The sequence below is a fragment of the Mugil cephalus genome, chromosome 3 (assembly GCF_022458985.1).
Source record: "Mugil cephalus isolate CIBA_MC_2020 chromosome 3, CIBA_Mcephalus_1.1, whole genome shotgun sequence".
Lineage (NCBI taxonomy): Eukaryota > Metazoa > Chordata > Actinopteri > Mugiliformes > Mugilidae > Mugil > Mugil cephalus.
Window position 1 is genome coordinate 7,681,522 of NC_061772.1, and position 20,447 is coordinate 7,701,968.

Here is a 20,447-nt window from a genome sequence, read left to right on the forward strand (position 1 = left end):
CATTTACGCTAACCTAAGAGAAGAAATCTATGAAAATCATTCACTATAGCTCCAGATTTAAAGATTAAATCGGACACATCTATGGACTCAAAATAGTCAGTTTGACACTATCTTTGGTATGAAAAAATCAGACAAATGGTGAGTAAAATGGACACGGGACAAAAAAAATCACAGTAAAAAGTTTTATTGCTACTTGGCTTAAAGTTAATAAAATAAAAAAAAATAAAACAGCTTGTCTGCTGAAAACTAATGATAGCAGCATTTAAAATAAAAATAACGACCATCTTCCACGCTCAGGGTTCAAGGAGTATAATTATGTTGGACAAACGGCAAAAGTGCTCATTGTTAGTTCTGTTCCTGAATAATAAATCTGCTTATAGTTTTTAAACATCAATTTTAGCATCTGCAGGTTTGAATAAAAACCTAAAAATATTAGATATGCTCCGTTTTGTACAAATAAATCACATTTCGTATGTACTTCATGTATTTATGTGGACTTATATTTAGGGCATGCTTTCAACGTTAGATACAGTTATAGTTTGCACCCTCGACAGTACCAGTTTTTCTGTGGAATCCCTTTCAAATCTGTAGCGGACAGGGAAATATAAATTTGCATGAAACATATGAAGTACAAAAATAAATATAAGCTCCTTGGCATTGAGGAAAAAAAATATTCAAGCATTTCTCGAAAAGAACATACAGAAAGGAGTCGTGACATTAAACGATGGCTACTTTGGTCACATGTTAAAACAACTGGCGCATCTCTGATCAGTGTCATTTAGTATTCACGTGGGATTACACTCAGTCCATTATTCACACAGGCATGCATACACTTACTGTATGTGTGCGCTAAAGCTTGGAACTACACACAAGCACAGACATTTTGCAACATAGTTGTACAGGGAGATTGTTAATTGTGCAAAGAGGAAAGGATCTCTTCCAGATATTAAATGAATCAGCAGTTTAAAACAACACTGTAGCCAAATGTACACACCCTCCACTTTGGTGTTTTGTGTACTGCACTACTGGACCCTTTCCTCTAATGTATTAAAGGGACTATTTTAAGACCAATTGCACCCTGTGCTCCCTCTTCCTGTACTTGAGCATACACTCCACTCCGCATACATACAGGTCCATCCACACTGATGAGTCTACTGATGGACCATTATCCAAGTATACTGAACATGTGTATTAAACAGGAGAGTGGGTGAATACACGGCATCATAAAGGAGAAGGACAGTGAGGGTACAACTGACTGTGAAAAGAATGGACCCAGTTGGTTTGAAGCAGCAGTGAAATGCAGTCCCAGTGTCACGTGACTACGAGGAGAAATATAATAGAACTATACTGCCAGTCAAAAGAGAGATGCAACCTACAAACACAACATACGTCATACATACACACACACCAGCCGATATTCATTTTCAGACATATTGAGGAGTAGGATTCTTTTAGTTTTAGGTGATGGAAAAATGAAGCTCTCATATACAGGTTTATATACAGTAGACATTTGCATATGTTACAAGTTAATTCCCAAGCGCTGTTGCGAACTACCTTAAAAAAAGTTTCTCCTCTTAGAACTTGCTAAACATTTCATATATATTTTTCACAATCATAATCTGTCTTGGTCCCTCCCCCCTCCCTTCCCAGTGGCAGCTACAAGCTTAAGTGGCCATTGATATTTCACTGTGATCAGACCAGATGTCTGTGTGCGAAAGTGGCGGCCTGCACACAGAGTCTCATTTGTTTGGCATCTCAGACGTTGTGCGGTCTGCAATAAAGGGTCTGTAAATATATTTTTAGTCTTATAGATTAGTAATTTTAGAACAACAACAACAACAAAAAACATTTAAATGGGAACTCTAAATCAGTACAGTAAGGGCAATAACACTACTAGTTATTATAATCTTCAACAAATGTCTCCATTACATATCATTATTATAAAGGAATTTCAAAGTACATCTACAGGTACGAGAGACTGTTAGGGATCATTTATTAATGCCTGAATGTTTTGTCACTATTTGTGGCGGTGATGTTGAATATTTAAATATAAGTTAAGATATGGTTAGAAAAAAATCTGATGTAATTGAGAGCAAATAAAAATACTTAAATAAGAAATATTTGTTATATCACAGACACACCACAAAGGGAATCAATTGCCATTATGTCACCTTACATTATTTCCATTGCCGGTGCATCTCAGACAAGAGGTGATGTGCTGGGCGGAGCCACAACAATCCCAGCACACTGTGTATCAGTATCTCATGTATTAAACTCAAATATACATAACTGTATATCTTTATTTTCTCTGTACAAAGTGCTTTTAACAGTGTGTATTTTCCTTTTGAAAGACAAAAACCCAGCAAACAAGAAAGCATTCATACTCACAAACATCATGTTAAGGCTTCATCACTGATTCTCAGTCATTCACATGGAGCAACAGAAACAACACCATCAGAGCTAAAGACGCAAACATGACATGAATGGGATTAGTGTTACTTTAAGGCTACAGAGGAGCACTGAAAGGTCCAGCTATGCAACAACTGTGGAATCCCCGAACTGCCCACATGAGCGGAAACCCAAAAATATACATCTGATGTGAGTAAGCACTGGCACTGAGCAATTACCCAACTTTGGCCTCAGTCTAACCACAGCAGCCCCGCAGAGCTGCTTTCTCTTTTGGCACAAGGTGGGAGGGTTCAAACTGGACAAAGTGTGGTTTCCAGGGCTGCATAATATTTACCTGAAAATTCAAATAATAATGTTTTTTTTTTTTTTGTTAAAATAAATATGTCTTCCATTTGTATTACAATGAAATGAAATACAGTGCTGCTGAAGTGCTGTGTGTGAGAAAAGTATTAATTATTCTTATGGTGAGGGAGTGAACCACTGCGTTATTATAAAGAGAAAGCTACATTTTTATATCCAAAACCTCTGCTTTTGTGCCACACTGACTTCAAGACACCACGTGTATACAGACCAGACAGGTCTTATGTGTGTCTTCTAACATAACCAGTTCAATGTCAGTTTGGTTTCTTATGTGTTTCTAACTCCTTGAACATCGCCTGCTTGTTTGGGTAGTGTGTCAGAGAGCTGAGCTGAAAAAGATTTGCTGAGATGAACCAAATCTGACTAAAGGAACATGGGCTGATGTTTACAAATTTAAAGCCCCCAAAGTCTCAGTATACACAGTTGTACAATCTTAGTACCCGTGGAGATATTTCCAAACACACAGTATGTATAAATACTGTGTCAGTCCTTCATCTCTTTACAGTGCGTCACGTAATTCATCAGTTTTGTGGCCTGACTGCTTTGTTCAAATGAATGACACTAGATGATAATCAAAAATCCAGTGATCATAACTATAACACTTCATGACTAAATTTAAATGAAGCATTGATTTTCCATTGAATCTAGTTTTTAAGGAGACCGTCTGATCATGCACAGAATATACTGATCTAAGGATTTCTTTTTAATTCTACAACATATTAGCTCTGTACAATCAAATGACTGCATCGGCCTAAACAGCAATACTATTCAATCTTAATGTCAGCAGCTCAGCTGGCTGCTTATTGTCAGTGTGTACTATACTGTTTAGAGTTGATCCGTCCTATATAGAAGGTTCTATACATATAATGTTTATCTGTTAAAAATAAAACCCAACTGTAATGTTTCTAGCAATGGAAATGCAGTTAGTTTGTCTTCACCTCTTTTAGTCCTTTGTGTCTGATGAGCATGTACACTGTCTGATTTCCTCTGTAAGCCACAGGTAGAGGAGGAGAGCAGACGCTGTGCCAGCTGTGGTCTCTTAGAGACACTGTCCCTCCTCCACACTTAACTATAGCCTGGACATGGGGAGCTCAAGGCTTTTTTGTCTGAAGTAGGCACTTTTCAAGTTGCAGTCACAGGGTTTCTCACCAGGACCTGAGAGACCGCAGAGCCCCCGGAGAGGAGATTTGACAAAATCTCTTGCGCACGCACCAGATTGCTTGACTTTCCAAGTAAAGGGAAATGCTGTTGACGAACACATGAAGTGTCCTGCTTCAGGTCACGGTTGTTGTTTTTTTCAGTAATGGCCAGCTGTCCGTTTCACAGCATCATGTTATGAAGTGGAATCTTTGTTCACCCCTTTTCTCTTGGATAGTCAGAGCATGCACCTTTCTACCCTGCACATTAATGGCACAACATCACTCAGTAACTTTCAGGGTCCCATTTGTTTGTCTTGTCGTCACAAAATGTCGTCTGAATGGCAACTTGAACTGGAATATCTCACATGTATGAGACAAATCTTATCCCAGAATGGTATAACCACAGAACTGCAGCCTCATGGCACTGTGCTGTGCTCCCCTCTAGAGGGCAGTATCATAGACTTCCTGGTGTAGGATGGGAGTTGGGCCCGGACCAGGGACCAGGTTCGAGGGAAATGAAGGGGGATGTGGGTGATCCCACACGGGATCTTTTAAGGAGGTGGGTGTGGATGGTGCGGAGGGGCCTGAGACTAGAGGGCTCTGGCCTCTGAGCTGCTCCCTGACTTCTTGCTCCAGACTAGGAGGCACAATCAGCTGGTCCTCTGGGTCCTGCTGTGCTGGGGCAGTGAAGTAGCCAGACTTTTTCTTAGGAGCCTCTAGGGCAACCTCAATGAGATTATGACTGTCCTCGGGGGCTACCACTGAGCCATTGGACATCTTCTTTGCAAACAGGCTGCATGTGGAGGGAGACTTCTTGAGGTCAGCGATCTCTCTTCCACATACAGCTAGAAGGCAGCCGTTTGTAGCAGAAACCACCACGCTGTTCTGTCTGCGCATTTTGCCATTGCCGTAGTGCGTGCCCCGCTTTTCCAGATCCAAATCTTTGGGGGTTTCAGGGGCCCGGATTTGAAAAGCACAGCAGTGAATATCCACCTCCACTTCCAACTTGCTGCCATTGGAGATAACACCATCAAGAGGAGCTTCGTCGTCACTGTCCAAGCCGTTGTCAGACTGGTTACTTGAGAATGTAGCACAGGAGGGCTGCCGCTGGAACAGGGCCGGGTGGGTTCCCGCCCCAGCTGAGCCTGGCACCATGATCCCACACAGCGTAGTAGCAGGGTGAATGCTACAGCGTCTCTCTGGGCGGGCTGCAGGGCCAGAGGATGGGTGTTCGTCTGAAGCGGTGGAGCCTGCTTCACTGCCCACCTCTGAAGCTGACGTCTCACTGTTGAATTCAGTCACAATGCCACTACTGGATGAGAGGTTGGCTGGGTCAGCAGGGCCGGAGGTCACCGACACAGGCGCAGGGACAAGGGCGGGACCCCGTGGTTCAACAGTGGAGACCAGTGGCTCACAGGTGCAGCTGTCCTCTCCGATACGCAGGGACACCACCACTGCCCCGATGTTGTCCTTGCAGCCATAGCTCTGGGCGAGTGAACACAGCTTCTTGGCAGCGGCGCGCGGATCTTGCACAGCCTTCACAGTGCGCACAGCCTCCTGGTAGGACACTCGCTCAAACAGGGCTCGGTTCCCCAGGATCAAGAACTCATCCTGGGAGCAGAGAGGCTCAGTGTGCACCCAGGGCTTTGGAAGCACCCAGGGAGAAAGATAAGAGCAGCCCAACAGGCGGGAGCAGCATGTCACTCCGCTCACTTTGTTATCCTGCAAAACAGTTCCACAGAACAATAGATGAATGTATGGCTTAATAGTATTCGCACAGTAATACTAGATTAAGAGGTTAAAGTCAGGAACCCAGCACACACATAAGATGTTTATTACCTCTGTAATAATGGCTTTACTGAGTTTAACCCTGTCCATCTCCTCAGTGCAGTGCTCCAAGCTGTAAACCTTAGAGAGCGGTACCGGTCGTCCATCCCTGCACAGCACGGCTTGGCAGGTGCCCACGTTGGCCACGGTAAGGCTGAAGTAGCCGCCTGGATCCGAAGTCTCACGGTGGATGTAACACAGTAAGGCAGAGGCGCCCAGTTTCTGGCCTGCCATACCTAGTTTCCTGTACCACAAAAACATATCTGCTGACAAACTCTTATGATGAATAAATTTTTACTAAACATTTAACGTTAAAAAAAAAAAAATCTGTCTCACCTGTGCGAGGTGATGAAAGTGTTGCACATATACACACTGTCAACGCTGGAGTGCTGCAGTTCCTCGCATAGCACATCTCCCATGGTGCACTGCAGCAGCCGAGGCACTTCCTCATTGCGATCGCCATCAAAGATACCGTAGCAGGCTTCCACGCTGTCTCCGAAGCGGTCTACAGCCAGCACAGACACACACAACCTGTCCCCAACCAAAACAAACAAATGATTAGGCAGCTCCCATGAGCCTCATTCATACATGAGGCGCTGACAGCTGATATCAGACACTGCTGTGTGGGTCTCTGTAGTCACCAGGAGTCTAAAGGAGCAGTCAGGCATACGATGGTCACAACCAGTGATTACAGCCTTTAAATCCAGACAACCTATTAGGCTATGCTGCAGAAAAACATCCACTCACCGATGCCACTGATTCAGACATTGACTTGTTGGTAGACACCTCTCTGTATCACCATATCAAAGCAGAGAGACACACGGTACACCCAATACAAGGTCAAGTTTTAAAACAGTGGGTACGTCCGTGACGACAGAAGACGTAAGATATAGCTGGGCCACTCATTTGGACCAGAAAACACGATTGATTTACTTGACAAACAAACACAAAGCAGTACACACTTATTCCTCTGGCCACTCATCTCAGAGTATCCATGGTTCCATGGTGTGGGGGCACTCAGTGAGTCTCCAGCTGCCGTTGTGGATTTCTGGTCTAATTTCAGGGTGGTGATGTGGCTAAAATAAAGAGAGGGAACTGAAAATGACTGGACACATATCCTTCCAGAAAAAGTCAGGCTGTTTGTGCTTCTGTCTTAATTGTATCTGTAATGATTGTAGACAGGTCGCCGTCCTGTGACTCACCTGAAGAGATTGAGCGTTTTGTGTTCTAGTATCAGGCTACTGTTGCCTGTCAGGTCCAGTTCTTGCAGAGATGCTGGCAGAGAGTCAGGCAGCTGGATCTCGGTCAGCTCATTGCAGCTTAAATCTACAAGCTGAAGACGCACAAAACACACAGACAAGTTGAAGACAACCAGACAACCACACGCACGCTCTTCGGGTGATGCAAATAGAACCAGAACCAGTCTGACCTTGATCTCGGGCAGGTTGAGGATCTCTGGGAAGACAGTGATGTTATTGGAGTGTGCTATGAGGGTGTGCAGTCTCTTACAGCTGGACACAGTGGAGGGGATAGTCTTCAACCTGTTGCCACTTAAATTTAGCTCTTCGAGCAGTTCCAGCTTACTCAGCTTACTGAAGACACAAAACAATGAACATTAAAAAACAATATTTCTACGTGGTGGGGCTGGTCTAGGTGGCTCCAAATCCACATGAATATCAGGTCCAAAAGTTTCCCAGCAGAACATTGAATTATCACAAGATGGTCAGTGTTAACTGTTTCTCATGTCTGTGGTCATAATGTTGTAGCTGACTTGTGTTTATACAGGTACATGGTACTCATAAAGTATGTGTTAGGATACATAACAATGTTATTTAACATTGGTAAGCTTACTTAACAGCTGAGGGACAGAGAAGGTAGACTGACACACCTGGCAGGGAAGGACAGTAACTGGTTGTAGGCGATGTGAAGGATCCGCAGGTTCTGGTGCCCGACCAGCAGAGCGCCGCAGTTCTCGCTCAAGTTGTTCCCCGTCAGGTAGAGCTCCTGGAGCGTGCTGAGACTCTCCTCTGATTGGCTGCTGGGAGGAATATTTTCCAGGGCATTGGCGGACACATTTAAGTATTTTAGGCTGTGATGGGAGACAAGTAAAAACAAAAAACACATTCAGTTAATTAGGATGGCACCAATTCCTTTCGTGTTTGCGGCTGGAGAAGCTAAAAATGTTTCAAGTACTACTTGTTGGAAATTACCGGAGGTCCCCAGGTAAAACCAATCCCGTGCGAATAGGGCTTTAGATTGAAATTACTGAGCAGTTTACTGCATCTCCATCCAGGATTAACAGTGTGACATTACAGAGAGGGAGGGATGAGAGTAAACAGTCAGCTAACTGGAGATTAAATATTATTTAAGTTAGCCTTGACTTGGATGATGGTAGTGCAGTAATACATGTAGATTACTGAGGAGCATTTCAGCATTTTTAGGGTAATAGAGGCCCATTCTTCTTTTTTCTTCTTCTTTCTTCTTCTTCTTCTTCTCATTGTACCGAAGAGGACGCTCTTAAACACATGCCGTTTATTTATAATGCCATTTATTTAGGTACTGTTTATCCTGCACAGATAGAAGGCTTTAATAATTTACGCTCTGTTCATTGTGTTATTATTGGTGTTGTTAAAGGTTTATGGTTCATATCACATGCTGAACAGTAATAAAACCAGTCCCTCTGACCCATTAAAGAATGAACCTTGTCACACTGTTTCCCTTTAAAACACACCAGTAGTGAATATCAACAATATCTCTACAGACCATAAACTGAAAACATCACTGTTGACATCTGTGTTGTTGTTGATTTTTTTGCAACACAAATATGTAAAAATGATTGGTAATCAGCCAATTTTAGTTTCATGCAGGCTTAGAAGCGAATCTTCTAACCTTGTGTTGTACAGCTCCTCGTCAACATGCAGTTTCAGGAAACCCATTACACACAAATAAACGACAGCCATTGCGTCTCGGCATTAGACACAGAAAAACGCATTAGAGCATTTGAGTGACTAATGGGTGTTGAGTGATTTACCATACAGGAAACAGCAGAGCGAATGAAGCTCCAGTTACGGACTGAGATGGTTCATTGATCTTGACCACAATCCCTTCATACAATCTAAACCTGAAAGAACGAGCTGTGTATGATATAATAACTGTCCTCTGCAACTTAACAGCAAACATTCAGTGAAAGGTTCAAAACCGAGGAACCGGCACGTAAATAGGGCTAATGTCTGTTAGAGAAGGGGTTGACACACTCACTTTAAGGCCTTGTAAAAGAGACTCTCTGGAAGCTCAGCGAGCTTGTTGTGCTGGAGGTCCAGGGCTTCCAGGGGGACGTGGTCAAGTAGGTCAGGCACTCTCTGCAAACGATTATTCCCCGTCAGCAGCTTCCTCAAACTCAAGCTGTTGAGAAGTCTGTTGGACGCCAGATGAGACATTACAGCACGAGGTTAGAACGAGAAATAGAGGCAGAGAACATTGTCTCCCTGAGAAGAGTGACCACTGCACCAATGAATGATTAATTCTTTGAGGGATTGTGATGTTCACCAATTCATTCAGTGATCTAGCACCGAAAAATATTTAATTTCAGAAGCTGATTTTGGTTCTTGATTCAGTGGAATATGCATAGCAGTGAGTGCCAAGCACTACAGTGTGTCCATATTTTATGTTGAAACCAAAAGACACAAGCACAATCTTCCACAAAGAAACTGATAACAGCTGTTTGTACCATGTTATTTCCATGACTCTATTATCAGAACTAAATATTTAAGTGAGCGTTACATGAAGCCGTTTATCACACATCACCATGTGCAATGTGACATCTGATCTTTTAAACCCAGGGCAGGACCACCAGCAGGTTATTACACAAGCATGAATAAACTGAAATTATTCAACATAAAACGTATGATTTGAGAACAGTGAAGGTTCACGGACAAAAAAAGCCAGAAAAACCTGGAAGGGAGCTCAGACAGGAGGTTGTGTGTGATGTCCAGCATCTCAATTTTTCGGCAGTCACACACCCAGTCTGGAAGGTACTCCAAGAGGTTCCTGTCTCAACACACACAGGCGCACACACAGAAGGACACACACACAAACACTCAAAGTGAGCAGAGTTGACGTTCGGCTTTTATCTGTAGGAGCAAACTACTTGTAAATCACGGTAAACAACAGACCCAACTGATTTGCTCCAGGGTTATTTAGACATGCATATGATCTACAGTAGGATAAAAACCGTTCAGACGGTGATGGAAGCTCAGAAGCTGAGTAGCTCTGCAGATGTTTCTGATATAGCAGCTCATTCAAAAAATACAAAACTCACTGCACTCATGAACACTGTGGAAACTACTACTAGGCACTAGATGTTTTGTACAGCCTGAAGGTTTGTGAGTATTCACACAAGGGGAATTCAGTCTAACTTTACAATTATTAGGGAAATGAGATATAAAGCATTAGTTATAACTGCATGTGTAGTTCAAAGTCAGCCTACAAGGAGGTTCACAGGGACACAGCAGCAACACCAGGGGAGGAGGCCACTTTCTGGAGGTTCATGATTCCAGCTTCTACAGTAAAGGGCTGCGCATGGTCTACGAGCGCTGGACTAAATGTGTAAATGTAGGAGGGGACTACATTGAAAAATAAATTGTGGCCTACACCATAGGCCACAAACCTAACAATCACCACTCCTGGTGAAACAGAGCCATTTATTGAGTTATAATTATTTCTAGAAGCAGCTCTGAGGTGAAGTCTCAAAGATATCAAAAAATATCTTCTGAAAAAATATCTAACAATATCTAACAAATAACATGGAAGTCAAAAAAATAAATTGCTAATTGCAATTTCTGTAGAATATGTTCAATCCCTTCATTTACATCCAAAAAAATAAGAAATACAGCAGATTACAAGAGAAACTAAAGCAAAAGAAAGAGCTTTTTTCTTATTCCCAGGAAGAACTCACTGTGATAGGTCCATGTGAGTCAACTGGTTAGGAACTGGATAGATGTTGACTGTTGAGAGGCCTGTGGGCACAGAAAAGCACCAGTCATTAACTACACATCTAGACCATTTCTGTGTGCGTGTGATGTGATGACTGTATCATCACAAGAGAAGGGGCCTGAACATAAAAGAATTCCCACGGGTCAATAACAGCATGCTAGCTGATGCTGGGTTTGACTCACGGTTGCTGCTGGCGTGAAGCATGCGCAGTGTGAAACCGCTGAGTGTGAGTGTCCCCAGCTGGTTGCGCTGGCAGTGCAGAGTCTCCAGGTTGCAGACGGAGCTCAGGTCGAGTGAATCCAAACAATTGTCCCGCAAGTCCAGCTGGGTCACCTGGCTCACTGCCTCTAGACTCTCACTTTTCACCCACCTCAGGCCGTTCAGCCTACATTTAACAGGAGAACAGGAGATTAAATACTAGTGGTAAATTAAATGTTAAATACAGTAAGCACAGTGATGATTCATGATATTTAAGGCTGTGGCGAGTTTATTTTCCACCATCTTTAATTTCTAGTGGCAGCACATACATTGTTTAAGATCACTGTGGAACACATCACTAAATAATAGTAAATATTTGGTTCTTATATGATCACTGGGTTTGTGGCTGTCTGCTAAGGCCCCGAGCTGAGACCGAGAACCATCCATCGTGTTAATAAACAACAGCTCCTGTTTTATGAGGACTGCCAGCCCTCTGATCCACCACAGATGCACCTTGTCCTTAGAAGTATAGCTATTGTCAAACCACAGGTTAAGTACCACAGCGGAGTTATTATCCGGTGCGGTTGGAGCCGTGGCTGCTTGATCTCCAGACATGTAGGGAAATCAGAGTAGAGTTTCTTGAAGTAGAGCTTTTCAGACACTCTTTCCCCGCAGTAGAGGTCTCCTTGAGCAAGACAGACCACTCAGCAGCCTGTGGAGCTGATAAGAGGCCAGCAAATACCTTTAAGTGCTGTTCTAGGTGTCTACCAGGTGTTGGTGCAGTGCAGGACAATGCATTTGTTCTCAGCAAATGTGGAATCTATAAATAAGATGTGAAATATAAAGGTGTAGCTAAGAGGGGCGTTGGGGAAAAAACAAACAAACACGGGTCCAGACATCTACATTATCTACTTGTCACTGATGGAAAAACAGTTAAAAAGAACAGATGGAAGAATCTGTTCTCATTGTCCCTGAATGACTGACAGTGATTAGTGGGTTCTTTAAATATTAAACGCTGATATAATATCTTCCACACACAAACACATGGGTTACTTAGGAGAGGAAGGAAACAAAAAGAGAGACAGATTGACACTAAGGAAGTGCAGGGGCCAACAGCTGTATGTTCCCTGACCGGTCTCTTACCGGAGGTCAATGTTTTTCAAGTGGCTCATTCTGACCAGAATACACAGCTCCAGTCCCTCCACTCTGTTCCCAGCCATAGCCAGCTTGTCCACCGCACTCAGCCTCTCCAGCACAGCAGGGATGTGAGAGAAGTTGTTGAAGGAGAGCCCCAGGCTGTTGAGCTGAAACAGGCTACCCAGCTCTTCGGGCAGGGAGCTGAGGTGGTTTCCATCCAAAGACAACGTCTGTAGGCTACGAGATGAAAAGTACAGAACGGGAGAGTTGGGTTTCTTTTTACTTCAGAAAAACATACACAGCAGAAAACAGTTATACACAATGAGAAATTAATGATTTCTAACATTACATTATGGCTCTTAGCTTATTCATTTGTTTTCAGTCTATCTACATAAGAACCTCAAAACTAAAGACTGTACTCGCATTTTGCTTTTGTTGATTACAGAAACGTATGAAACAAACCATACATACCATACAAAAACAGACAGGTTTTTAAAGGGCAGAACTTAAGAAAAAAATATATGTTTGCCATTTAGGCACATCTTGTCTTCTGGCAATGTGCACAGGATTTTAAAGTGTGGTTGTCTACACTGTGAAATTTTCTCCATCCCATGGTTCTAACATCAAATAGAATTTTTGAATCATGCATCTTACTATACAAAGTGTCCTGTACGTGTGAGACGCACCTCTGAAGGTTGCCTATCTGGACAGGAATGGTCTGGAGACTGTTGCAGGAGAGGTTGAGTTCAGTTAAGGTGAGGATCTCACACACACACTCAGGGAACACACCCAGGCGGTTGTGAGATAAGTTCAGGCTCTTCAGCTGAGAAAACCTAAAAAGAAAAAGAAAGAGAGTTTTGTTTTGGAAGACACTTAAAAACACCTGCAAAAATATTTTCCTTCCATTTTTTTTTAACCATATTTGTTGCACAGTTTTTAAAGCGATCCTGCCACTACGGCGTAATGGACACCAATGCAGTTTGATGTGTCGGCAAGAAGTTAAAAGCCTGCGTATAAAATCCCAGAGACGTTGCATTTCTCCAGCAACATGGAAATAAAAGGCTGTGATGTTGTGAACACTGTGGAGATTAGATACTATAGAATCTCTCCCCACAGGTTCACAGTGGGAGTTTTGTGATGTTGCTTGTGTTTCAAGTTTGCACCACGTCATTAAGATGATTAAAACGCTAGTGAGTGCGCCGGGCTAAAGGGACTGTTAGTGTTTTTATCAGCTGATGATGGGACCCGACTTGGATCAGCCGGTTCTGAACTGCCTGCTACCTTTCATGAAGATAATTTAAAGTGCTAAACTTGTGTGTTTGTGGTTAAAATGTGTTGTCAGCTCCTCCTAAGGTCTCAGCTGGATGTTCTTATTAAAAATATATCATACGCATCCAAGCTGCTGTGTTCTGCACTGTATGAGCACATCTGTGACATCCAAGAGGCTGGGGTGTGATGAATGAAGCTGTGCTGTGCTGCTGCATGGTTATTTCTTGTATATTACTTTAACTCCACATTCCTCTTGGGCCTCCAGGTGCTGTGAGTGTTGGAGGTGGCTGTCATGAGTTACAACACTGTTATTCATATATTATTTTTTATAAGACAAATATGGGGTTGTTTTTACAAAGCCAGGTAACAACACAATATACTACACACCCGTTAAAGAAACGTTGAGTTTCTTGAAGACCTTTCATCCAAGTAGCGTCTCCATTTCTGAAGGACTGGTGGACTATTGGGATTTAAATCTTTACCCATCAGAAACTTGACTGATTGACTGGTTGTCAAGTTGTTTTTTGGATACAGGGGCTGACGATGACTGATAACAATGAATCTATAATAAATCCAACATGTTTAAACAGCCCCCAGTGTAGAAATGTGCATGCAGCTAATGTCCCGTCTTGGATGGAGCCCGCTCTGTTTCCTTTCATCCGATATAAATAGGAGGGAATCACAAGCTGTGTGATGAGCTCTTGCTCATCACACATGCACATTATAAGCTCATATTAGGAGCATCCCAATGATCATGTCATAACATATGACTGATACAGCAATGTAGCTGGAGAGTTGGTGAGCTAACGACTCTTGAGCGAGCAACATGCTGCAGTTGTCTTATTAACTCAATAAAATGTGCGCGTGAAACAGCCCACAAGCTGTGAATGGGTTCATCTTCAGGATTTGGAATCTATCAACACCCTGGGTAAGAATAATGTCTTTAGGTCACAGTATGTGGGTGACAACAGAAGTAGAATTACAAAAATAAACTGCTTATTTCAATAAATAGCATTAAAAGAAAAAAAGTGCAAGAAAAAAGAGACCTGGCGTCCTCATCAGTATGATCTTGTGTATTTTTGTCTGTGCTTGACGTATGTAACATCACCACTTGCTGCCTAAAAGGTCCAAATACATTAAGTAAGTACAGTCCAAATGTCTGGAGGTAACATGAGTGGACTTGGGACAGCCAGGTATCCCAGAATGCATTTGTCGGGCGTCATCAAGTGCGCTGCTGTTCCAGTAACAGAATGACTGTGCTGCATCATCCCGTCTGTACCACACTTAAGCAGCACAAGTCGTGCCATTCTGATGGACCACCAAAAGTGCCTTGGACTGCCAGAGGAGCACGACACACGAATAAAATAAACTTTTGTGTGATTACCTGGGGAGGTTGAGAAGGCCCCCGGGTCCCTGTAGGCTCATAAAGTTGTGTCGCAGGTTGAGGTGGGTGATGTCCTGACTGTAAAACAGATACTCAGGCACAGTTTCCAGACTGTAGCAGGACAGGTCGACCAAGCTTACCGTCTGAGACACCACCTGTAGACACACACACATAAAGGTGAGACTCAAGTGAGAAAAGAAGACTCTCCAGCGCTACTATTTTCTGTTTGACCTGTGGGTTTCACATCTTCATCATCACAACATGAAGCTCGTTCATGAAGCTCATTGAGCGTTCACTGAGCAGCACGTTGGCGTACGACACAAACCACAAGATTCTTTATCGTTTATCCTCAAAAGGCTTTGAGAACTTTATGATGCAAGTCAAAAGAGGACTGAAATTCAGTGACTTCCCCATCAGCACAAACCAAACCTAATCAAGAAAACCAGCATGTGAGCACCTTGTGCCTTGTAGAAAACCCAAAATAGACTAGGGGGCTCCACTTTTTACAGGCTACTGTAAGTAGGCAGTTGTCAGTACCAAGTTGTCAGTAAGTCAGTACCGAGCAACCTTGTCAAGGATGTTTTCAGACAGACATCTTTCCAGTGCAATAAAATTGATCTTCAGGGAAAACCACAGCAGGACAGAAACAATAAAATCAAATCAGTTCCAGTGAGATTGAATCAGGCTTATTCAGACATACATGGAGTTGCCATTACACAGTATGATGTGCTGTACAGGTCTGCGGTAAATTCTACCATTGTGAAGGTTAAATGTTTTGTTGTTGTAGAAACTACCTTAGAGACACTGATACAATGTTAGGATCATTTTCAGTAGCACCGATAGGCTGTACTGCGTTAAAGCCACCAATGAATAATGGGTGGACATGTGCAATGTTGTCTTTGTTTTAGCGCAGTTCGACATCTCTGCTGAGCATTTGGTTCACCCTATTTTCTTCCAAAAATGAAAAATAACAACAAAAAATACACTGGGCAAATTAGACCCTCGATCATCTCAGACATGACTTATTTCCAGGCTACCTATCAGTGCTCATCCAGCCTAGTCTGAGGACTGTCTCCTCCATTTAGTACGGGCGTACACACTGTGCAGCATCCTAGAAAATGGGGCGGCTGCTCAGCAGAGCATGACATCACGTCACTGCTTTTAGAGACGACGGAGACAGAACTGCTCGTCTCCCCACCAAACAATTCATCTGCCAGACACTTAATAAAGCAATCCTTCTTTAACAGAGTAAATAAGAAGCGATGTGAGCGTGCGTGATGGAAATAGAAGGATGCAGAGGAAAAAAAAAGGACAGATTTGCTGCTTTAGATGATTGGCTTTGTAGTTAAACATCGTGACTGGGAGACACTGTCAAGAAATCAGAATTTTACTATTCAGTTTTGTTCTCTCAGTCCAGCATCAACAAGCCTGATTATTTCCTGCATAGATGAGTAACTAGGACACTGGGCAAACTTGACCGACCACCACGGCTGACAGCTAGACGTACAGTATCTTAGTTTTTCATCAGCTCTATAATCTATCCCCATACTCCAGCATTCACTGCATGTGTATTCCTCCATGTTTATTTTGCAAGCACAAATGCACTTGCTGACTCCCTCTCCCTGATGCACACACACACACACACACACACACACACACACACACGTACAATTTATGCAGTGTAGCATAAACACTGGCCCAAATCCACCAAATACCTTCATCAGTCATCAGCCATGGTCTCCATAGTAACCTCTGATCTAAGCCACAGCCTAAATACAGTGCTACTCTAACCCAGTAATCCATACCACCGTGGTAGAAAGAGATCCTGGACTTAGCATGAATCTGCAACTAATTGGATTTTCTTTTTTTTTTTTCCTGTTGGCTTTCTCTGTCCATGGCTAATTGTATGCTCGGTCTGCCCCTCTGGAGGCTCTCACAGAGGCTGTTCAGCTCCAGGAAGGAGCAGCGGCACAACAGCTAATAATTAGGATATTAGAGGCAAAGCAAGTTGAGCAGTACAGAAATCTTTTTCTTTGAAGAACAGTTGTAAAGAACAGGCGGGATTATCCAGAAGACACATGGTGTACAACACAAATACAGAAATATGTTTGGGTCATTTAGGATTCTATGATCCTCAGGGACATGTATATAAGCCGCCTTCATGAGGTCACATCAGCTATCTGAACAGTCTTTGGTTGTTCACCTAATGCCCATCTCATTTAAGAGGATGCCTCTGTGGAGCCAAGCAGATGCACTCAGACCGTCCATCAGTCTCTAACCAGGCAGAATACAACAGCTCCGGCACTGAATCTGTGATTTAAGAACAAGCTTAGAGGGTCCAACTGGAAACAAACAAACTGCTGCTGAAATAAATCACGACAGATACTAACTGTGTAATGCACACACACACACGCAGTTTGTCTCTTGCTTACTTTTGATGCCTGCCGGTGCCAGCGCTGGTAATCTGCGAGTGTGTCAAAGTTGACAAAGTACGTCTGGGCCTGCGATCCGGCCGAGCTGAACATCAGACAGTGCTGCCTCCTCTTCACCTCCTCCACCTCAATACAAAACGGACACAGAGACGCAAAGAGGACACAAACAATCACTAGTCATTGCGATGATGACATCGGTGAAAGCAGACTTCGGTTTTCTGTCATCTTGAAACATGTATATGTCAGTGGCTGGCTCAATATGGAATTTGTTGCAGCATCACCTTTCAATGTAGCTGCATCACTGTCCTCTACTTCAGGGATTCTGAACTATGACTTTCTGAGTTAAGACATTACTGAAACACTGTTCAAAATACAGATGTTCATATATAAACCCCAACTCCCTGTCAGTCTTTTAGAATCGAAGAGGCTCGTTGCCCGTGTTTCAGTTTTTTTGATGCTCATTCTTTGTATATATCAATAACACACACACAATGTTCACTCTAGCTAAATATTGTACCTATAGTAAGGCTGCACTATTCTATCAATAGCAGCGTTCATTCATTGCATAGGTAGCTTCTGTACTTCCAGCTATCTTCTCTAGTTGTAGATATGAATCCTCAGAAGAATCCTCCATGTTCATTCTCTAATGAGTCACAACTGTTTTGGAGGCACAAGGGAGACCTACACAATATTAGGAAGGTGGTCATAATGTTATGCCTGATTAGTAGAAACAATATTTCACACCTCTGTATGTTTTTATTAACATATTGTGGAAGTGACAAAATTGAGTCTTTTACATATCATAATCCGGCTGACCGAGAAGAAAACCTTCACAGACATATAGCACAGAAATGTTTCACGTCGCACTTTAACTTCTTTAAAATGTTGTTGATGGGCAAAAACTATCCAGACAGATATGACACACATCCTTCTTTTTTGCCAAACCTGCCAGCCACTGCATAAGGTATAACATGCCTCTATAAATGGGATTTTAAGAAAACAAAACGCTAAATATATTAGGTCAATATAAGGTCAAATTCAGAAATCATTTGTTACATTGTCAACTCATATATTTGTTGCCTAAACAGAACAAGACTGAGGTACATTTTGATGACTGATTTCTGAATGTACATCATCTTTTTTCAACTTCATCCAGCCGTTCCACACAGCTGTGGTGTTGTAGATTATCTGCAACAGGGCTCCACCCTGAAGTTAGCAAAAAAACTGTCTGATCCACTCATGCTGAACTCCCACCTTTCCCCCCACCAAGGGCAGGATGTGCATCTTCCCAGTCAGGCTGTCTTTGACGGAGGCCACGATTAAACAGGTGCCACAGAGAATGACCTGCCGCTCTGCCCACTTGTGTAGCTGCGTCTTGCCCTTCCTGACGCTGAACACGCCTTTCAGCAAGGTCCTCTCCTGCTGGTCTGCATTCACTGGACGCTCTGGAAGAAAAAAGCCCACATGTAGAGGTTAGCGCGGATCCAAAGGCATCCACCTAATGCACTCCCACCCTTGTCGTGATAAACGAATTCAGCTAATTAATAGCAAATGTTCTGCAGTTACATATTGGCTGAGGTTTCCAAAAAATGAAGTCATAGAGCTACTCATCAGGTCAGTATGATATCACCTATAGATTAGTCTTCTCCTTGGTGCAGTAATGCCAGGAACTTACATCAGTACTTAGGATGGACCTGGCCCTGTTAGCTCATATATCACACATCCGAGTAAAGCGGCAGAATGATACATCTGATCTTACAGTAAACTCCATTATTTTACTCTCTATTGAATCTATTGAATTTAAGCCACATTAGAGTTCTGCTGTTCAGCTCAGTCGGGGAGGTTTCCTCTCTGCTGCTGTTGCAACATAGAAGAAGTCACACGGATGAATGAGTCAGGGATTTGTCACATTTAACTTTGCTTGGTTCAATCTAATTATGCCAACTTGCGCAGCAGGCAGCCTGAGCTGGCCACCGCTGAAGGACACATCAGACAGTAGTCCTCCTTTCTCTGCCAGGTTTCTACTACACTCGGGTTAATGGCAGGTCAAACAGGCACAGAGGAGACACGGCCTCAGCCTTCTGTCCTCTTGTTCTTTCACTTCTCTCAAACCAACTTATGTCGTCTCCCACTCTCACCGGCAATTTCTCCTTCTCCCGAACTCCCTCTCCCCTCCACCTCCCCTTTCACTTGACAAGGGCATCCAAATGAAACGAAACCCTCCGTCTGTTTTCTTGGCCAGGAAAACTGATAATGAACAAGCAAAGTGCTTCTGACAAACATATTGGCTGGCTGGCAGATCGATTGCAATTCCTTGGGTATCCCCTCGCTCAGAGAGAAAATTACAGACACAAAAGCAGACTGGGTCAATGCGGCGCAGAACGGAGGCTTCGAGTACTCGTATTTTTCTTTACTTTTTCCGTTCGCATGACTTCGGACAAAAACACTTGCGACACTCACTACAGTGCGCATATCAGCTCTCTCCAAACTGACACAGGATATCAGCATGCTTTCATTGGCTTCACAGTATATCACTGTTACCCTGGCACATTTTGAAGAGCATCCTGCTGCATGCTTTCACAGCCAACCCAAAAAAATCTGCAGAAGTTGTTATGATCACAAATATTCTCTTAAAATTCTTGTGCAGTTTAATTTTTAAATTTTTTTTTTTTTTGTGACAGTCATTATCACCCGCATGAGAGGCTCACAGTTGGTCAGGATGGGTTAGTTACAGTCATCTGCTGTGAGATGACAAATGTGCATGCGATATGCACACCAGTGTGGCGCAGTTACCTTGGAAAAGTAATCCAATTAGTGATAACTAATTACTCCTTCAAAAAGTAACTCAGTTACTTTACTGATTACTTTATTTTAAAAGTAACAAAGTTAGGTTACAGTTAATTTATTTGTTACATTCATGAGCTGCCGCCCCCCGACCTAAAATAGAAATAAACCAGACTGACTAAACCAGAGGAGGTCCTTATGCCGGAAACGTGACTTGTCGCATATCTGACGTCACTCACCAAGACGCAAGAAGAAAGCAAAAATATAAAACAGATTACTCGTCATGGGAAAAAAACTGGTCAGATTAGAGTAACTGGTATCACTGATGCACGCGCAGAAAAAAAAATGCATGGCTTCAATGTGCAGCCATTTGATCGTACGCACATTTTACTTTTTTGCCCTTCCTTATCATTGCAACCGCCCGCCTGAAAATCATTACCCTATTTAAGTCCCAGTCATAAAAACACCAACTTCGAAAACAAGCACACACTCTATCTCCCGAGGTCGATAAGTTGC

At 42.9% G+C, this 20,447-nt stretch overlaps 1 protein-coding gene across 2 annotated transcripts in view; it reads right to left on the reverse strand.

Moving 5' to 3' along the window:
• Nucleotides 1-168: 168 nt before the first annotated feature.
• phlpp2 (PH domain and leucine rich repeat protein phosphatase 2) overlaps nt 169-20,447 on the reverse strand; it is a 31,175-nt gene continuing 10,896 nt past the window's right edge. For both annotated transcript variants that reach the window (XM_047580553.1, XM_047580552.1), the window contains exons 4-19: nt 18,402-18,592; nt 17,148-17,273; nt 14,716-14,870; nt 12,749-12,895; nt 12,069-12,299; nt 10,910-11,112; nt 10,690-10,750; nt 9,687-9,782; nt 8,994-9,149; nt 7,624-7,824; nt 7,165-7,327; nt 6,938-7,068; nt 6,698-6,811; nt 6,072-6,266; nt 5,748-5,979; nt 169-5,630 (exon numbers count right to left, since the gene is read on the reverse strand). In XM_047580553.1, coding sequence (XP_047436509.1) covers nt 4,350-5,630; nt 5,748-5,979; nt 6,072-6,266; nt 6,698-6,811; nt 6,938-7,068; nt 7,165-7,327; nt 7,624-7,824; nt 8,994-9,149; nt 9,687-9,782; nt 10,690-10,750; nt 10,910-11,112; nt 12,069-12,299; nt 12,749-12,895; nt 14,716-14,870; nt 17,148-17,273; nt 18,402-18,592 — 3,683 coding nt within the window. In that variant the 3' untranslated portion in view covers nt 169-4,349. The remainder of the gene's footprint in view (nt 5,631-5,747; nt 5,980-6,071; nt 6,267-6,697; nt 6,812-6,937; nt 7,069-7,164; nt 7,328-7,623; nt 7,825-8,993; nt 9,150-9,686; nt 9,783-10,689; nt 10,751-10,909; nt 11,113-12,068; nt 12,300-12,748; nt 12,896-14,715; nt 14,871-17,147; nt 17,274-18,401; nt 18,593-20,447) is intronic.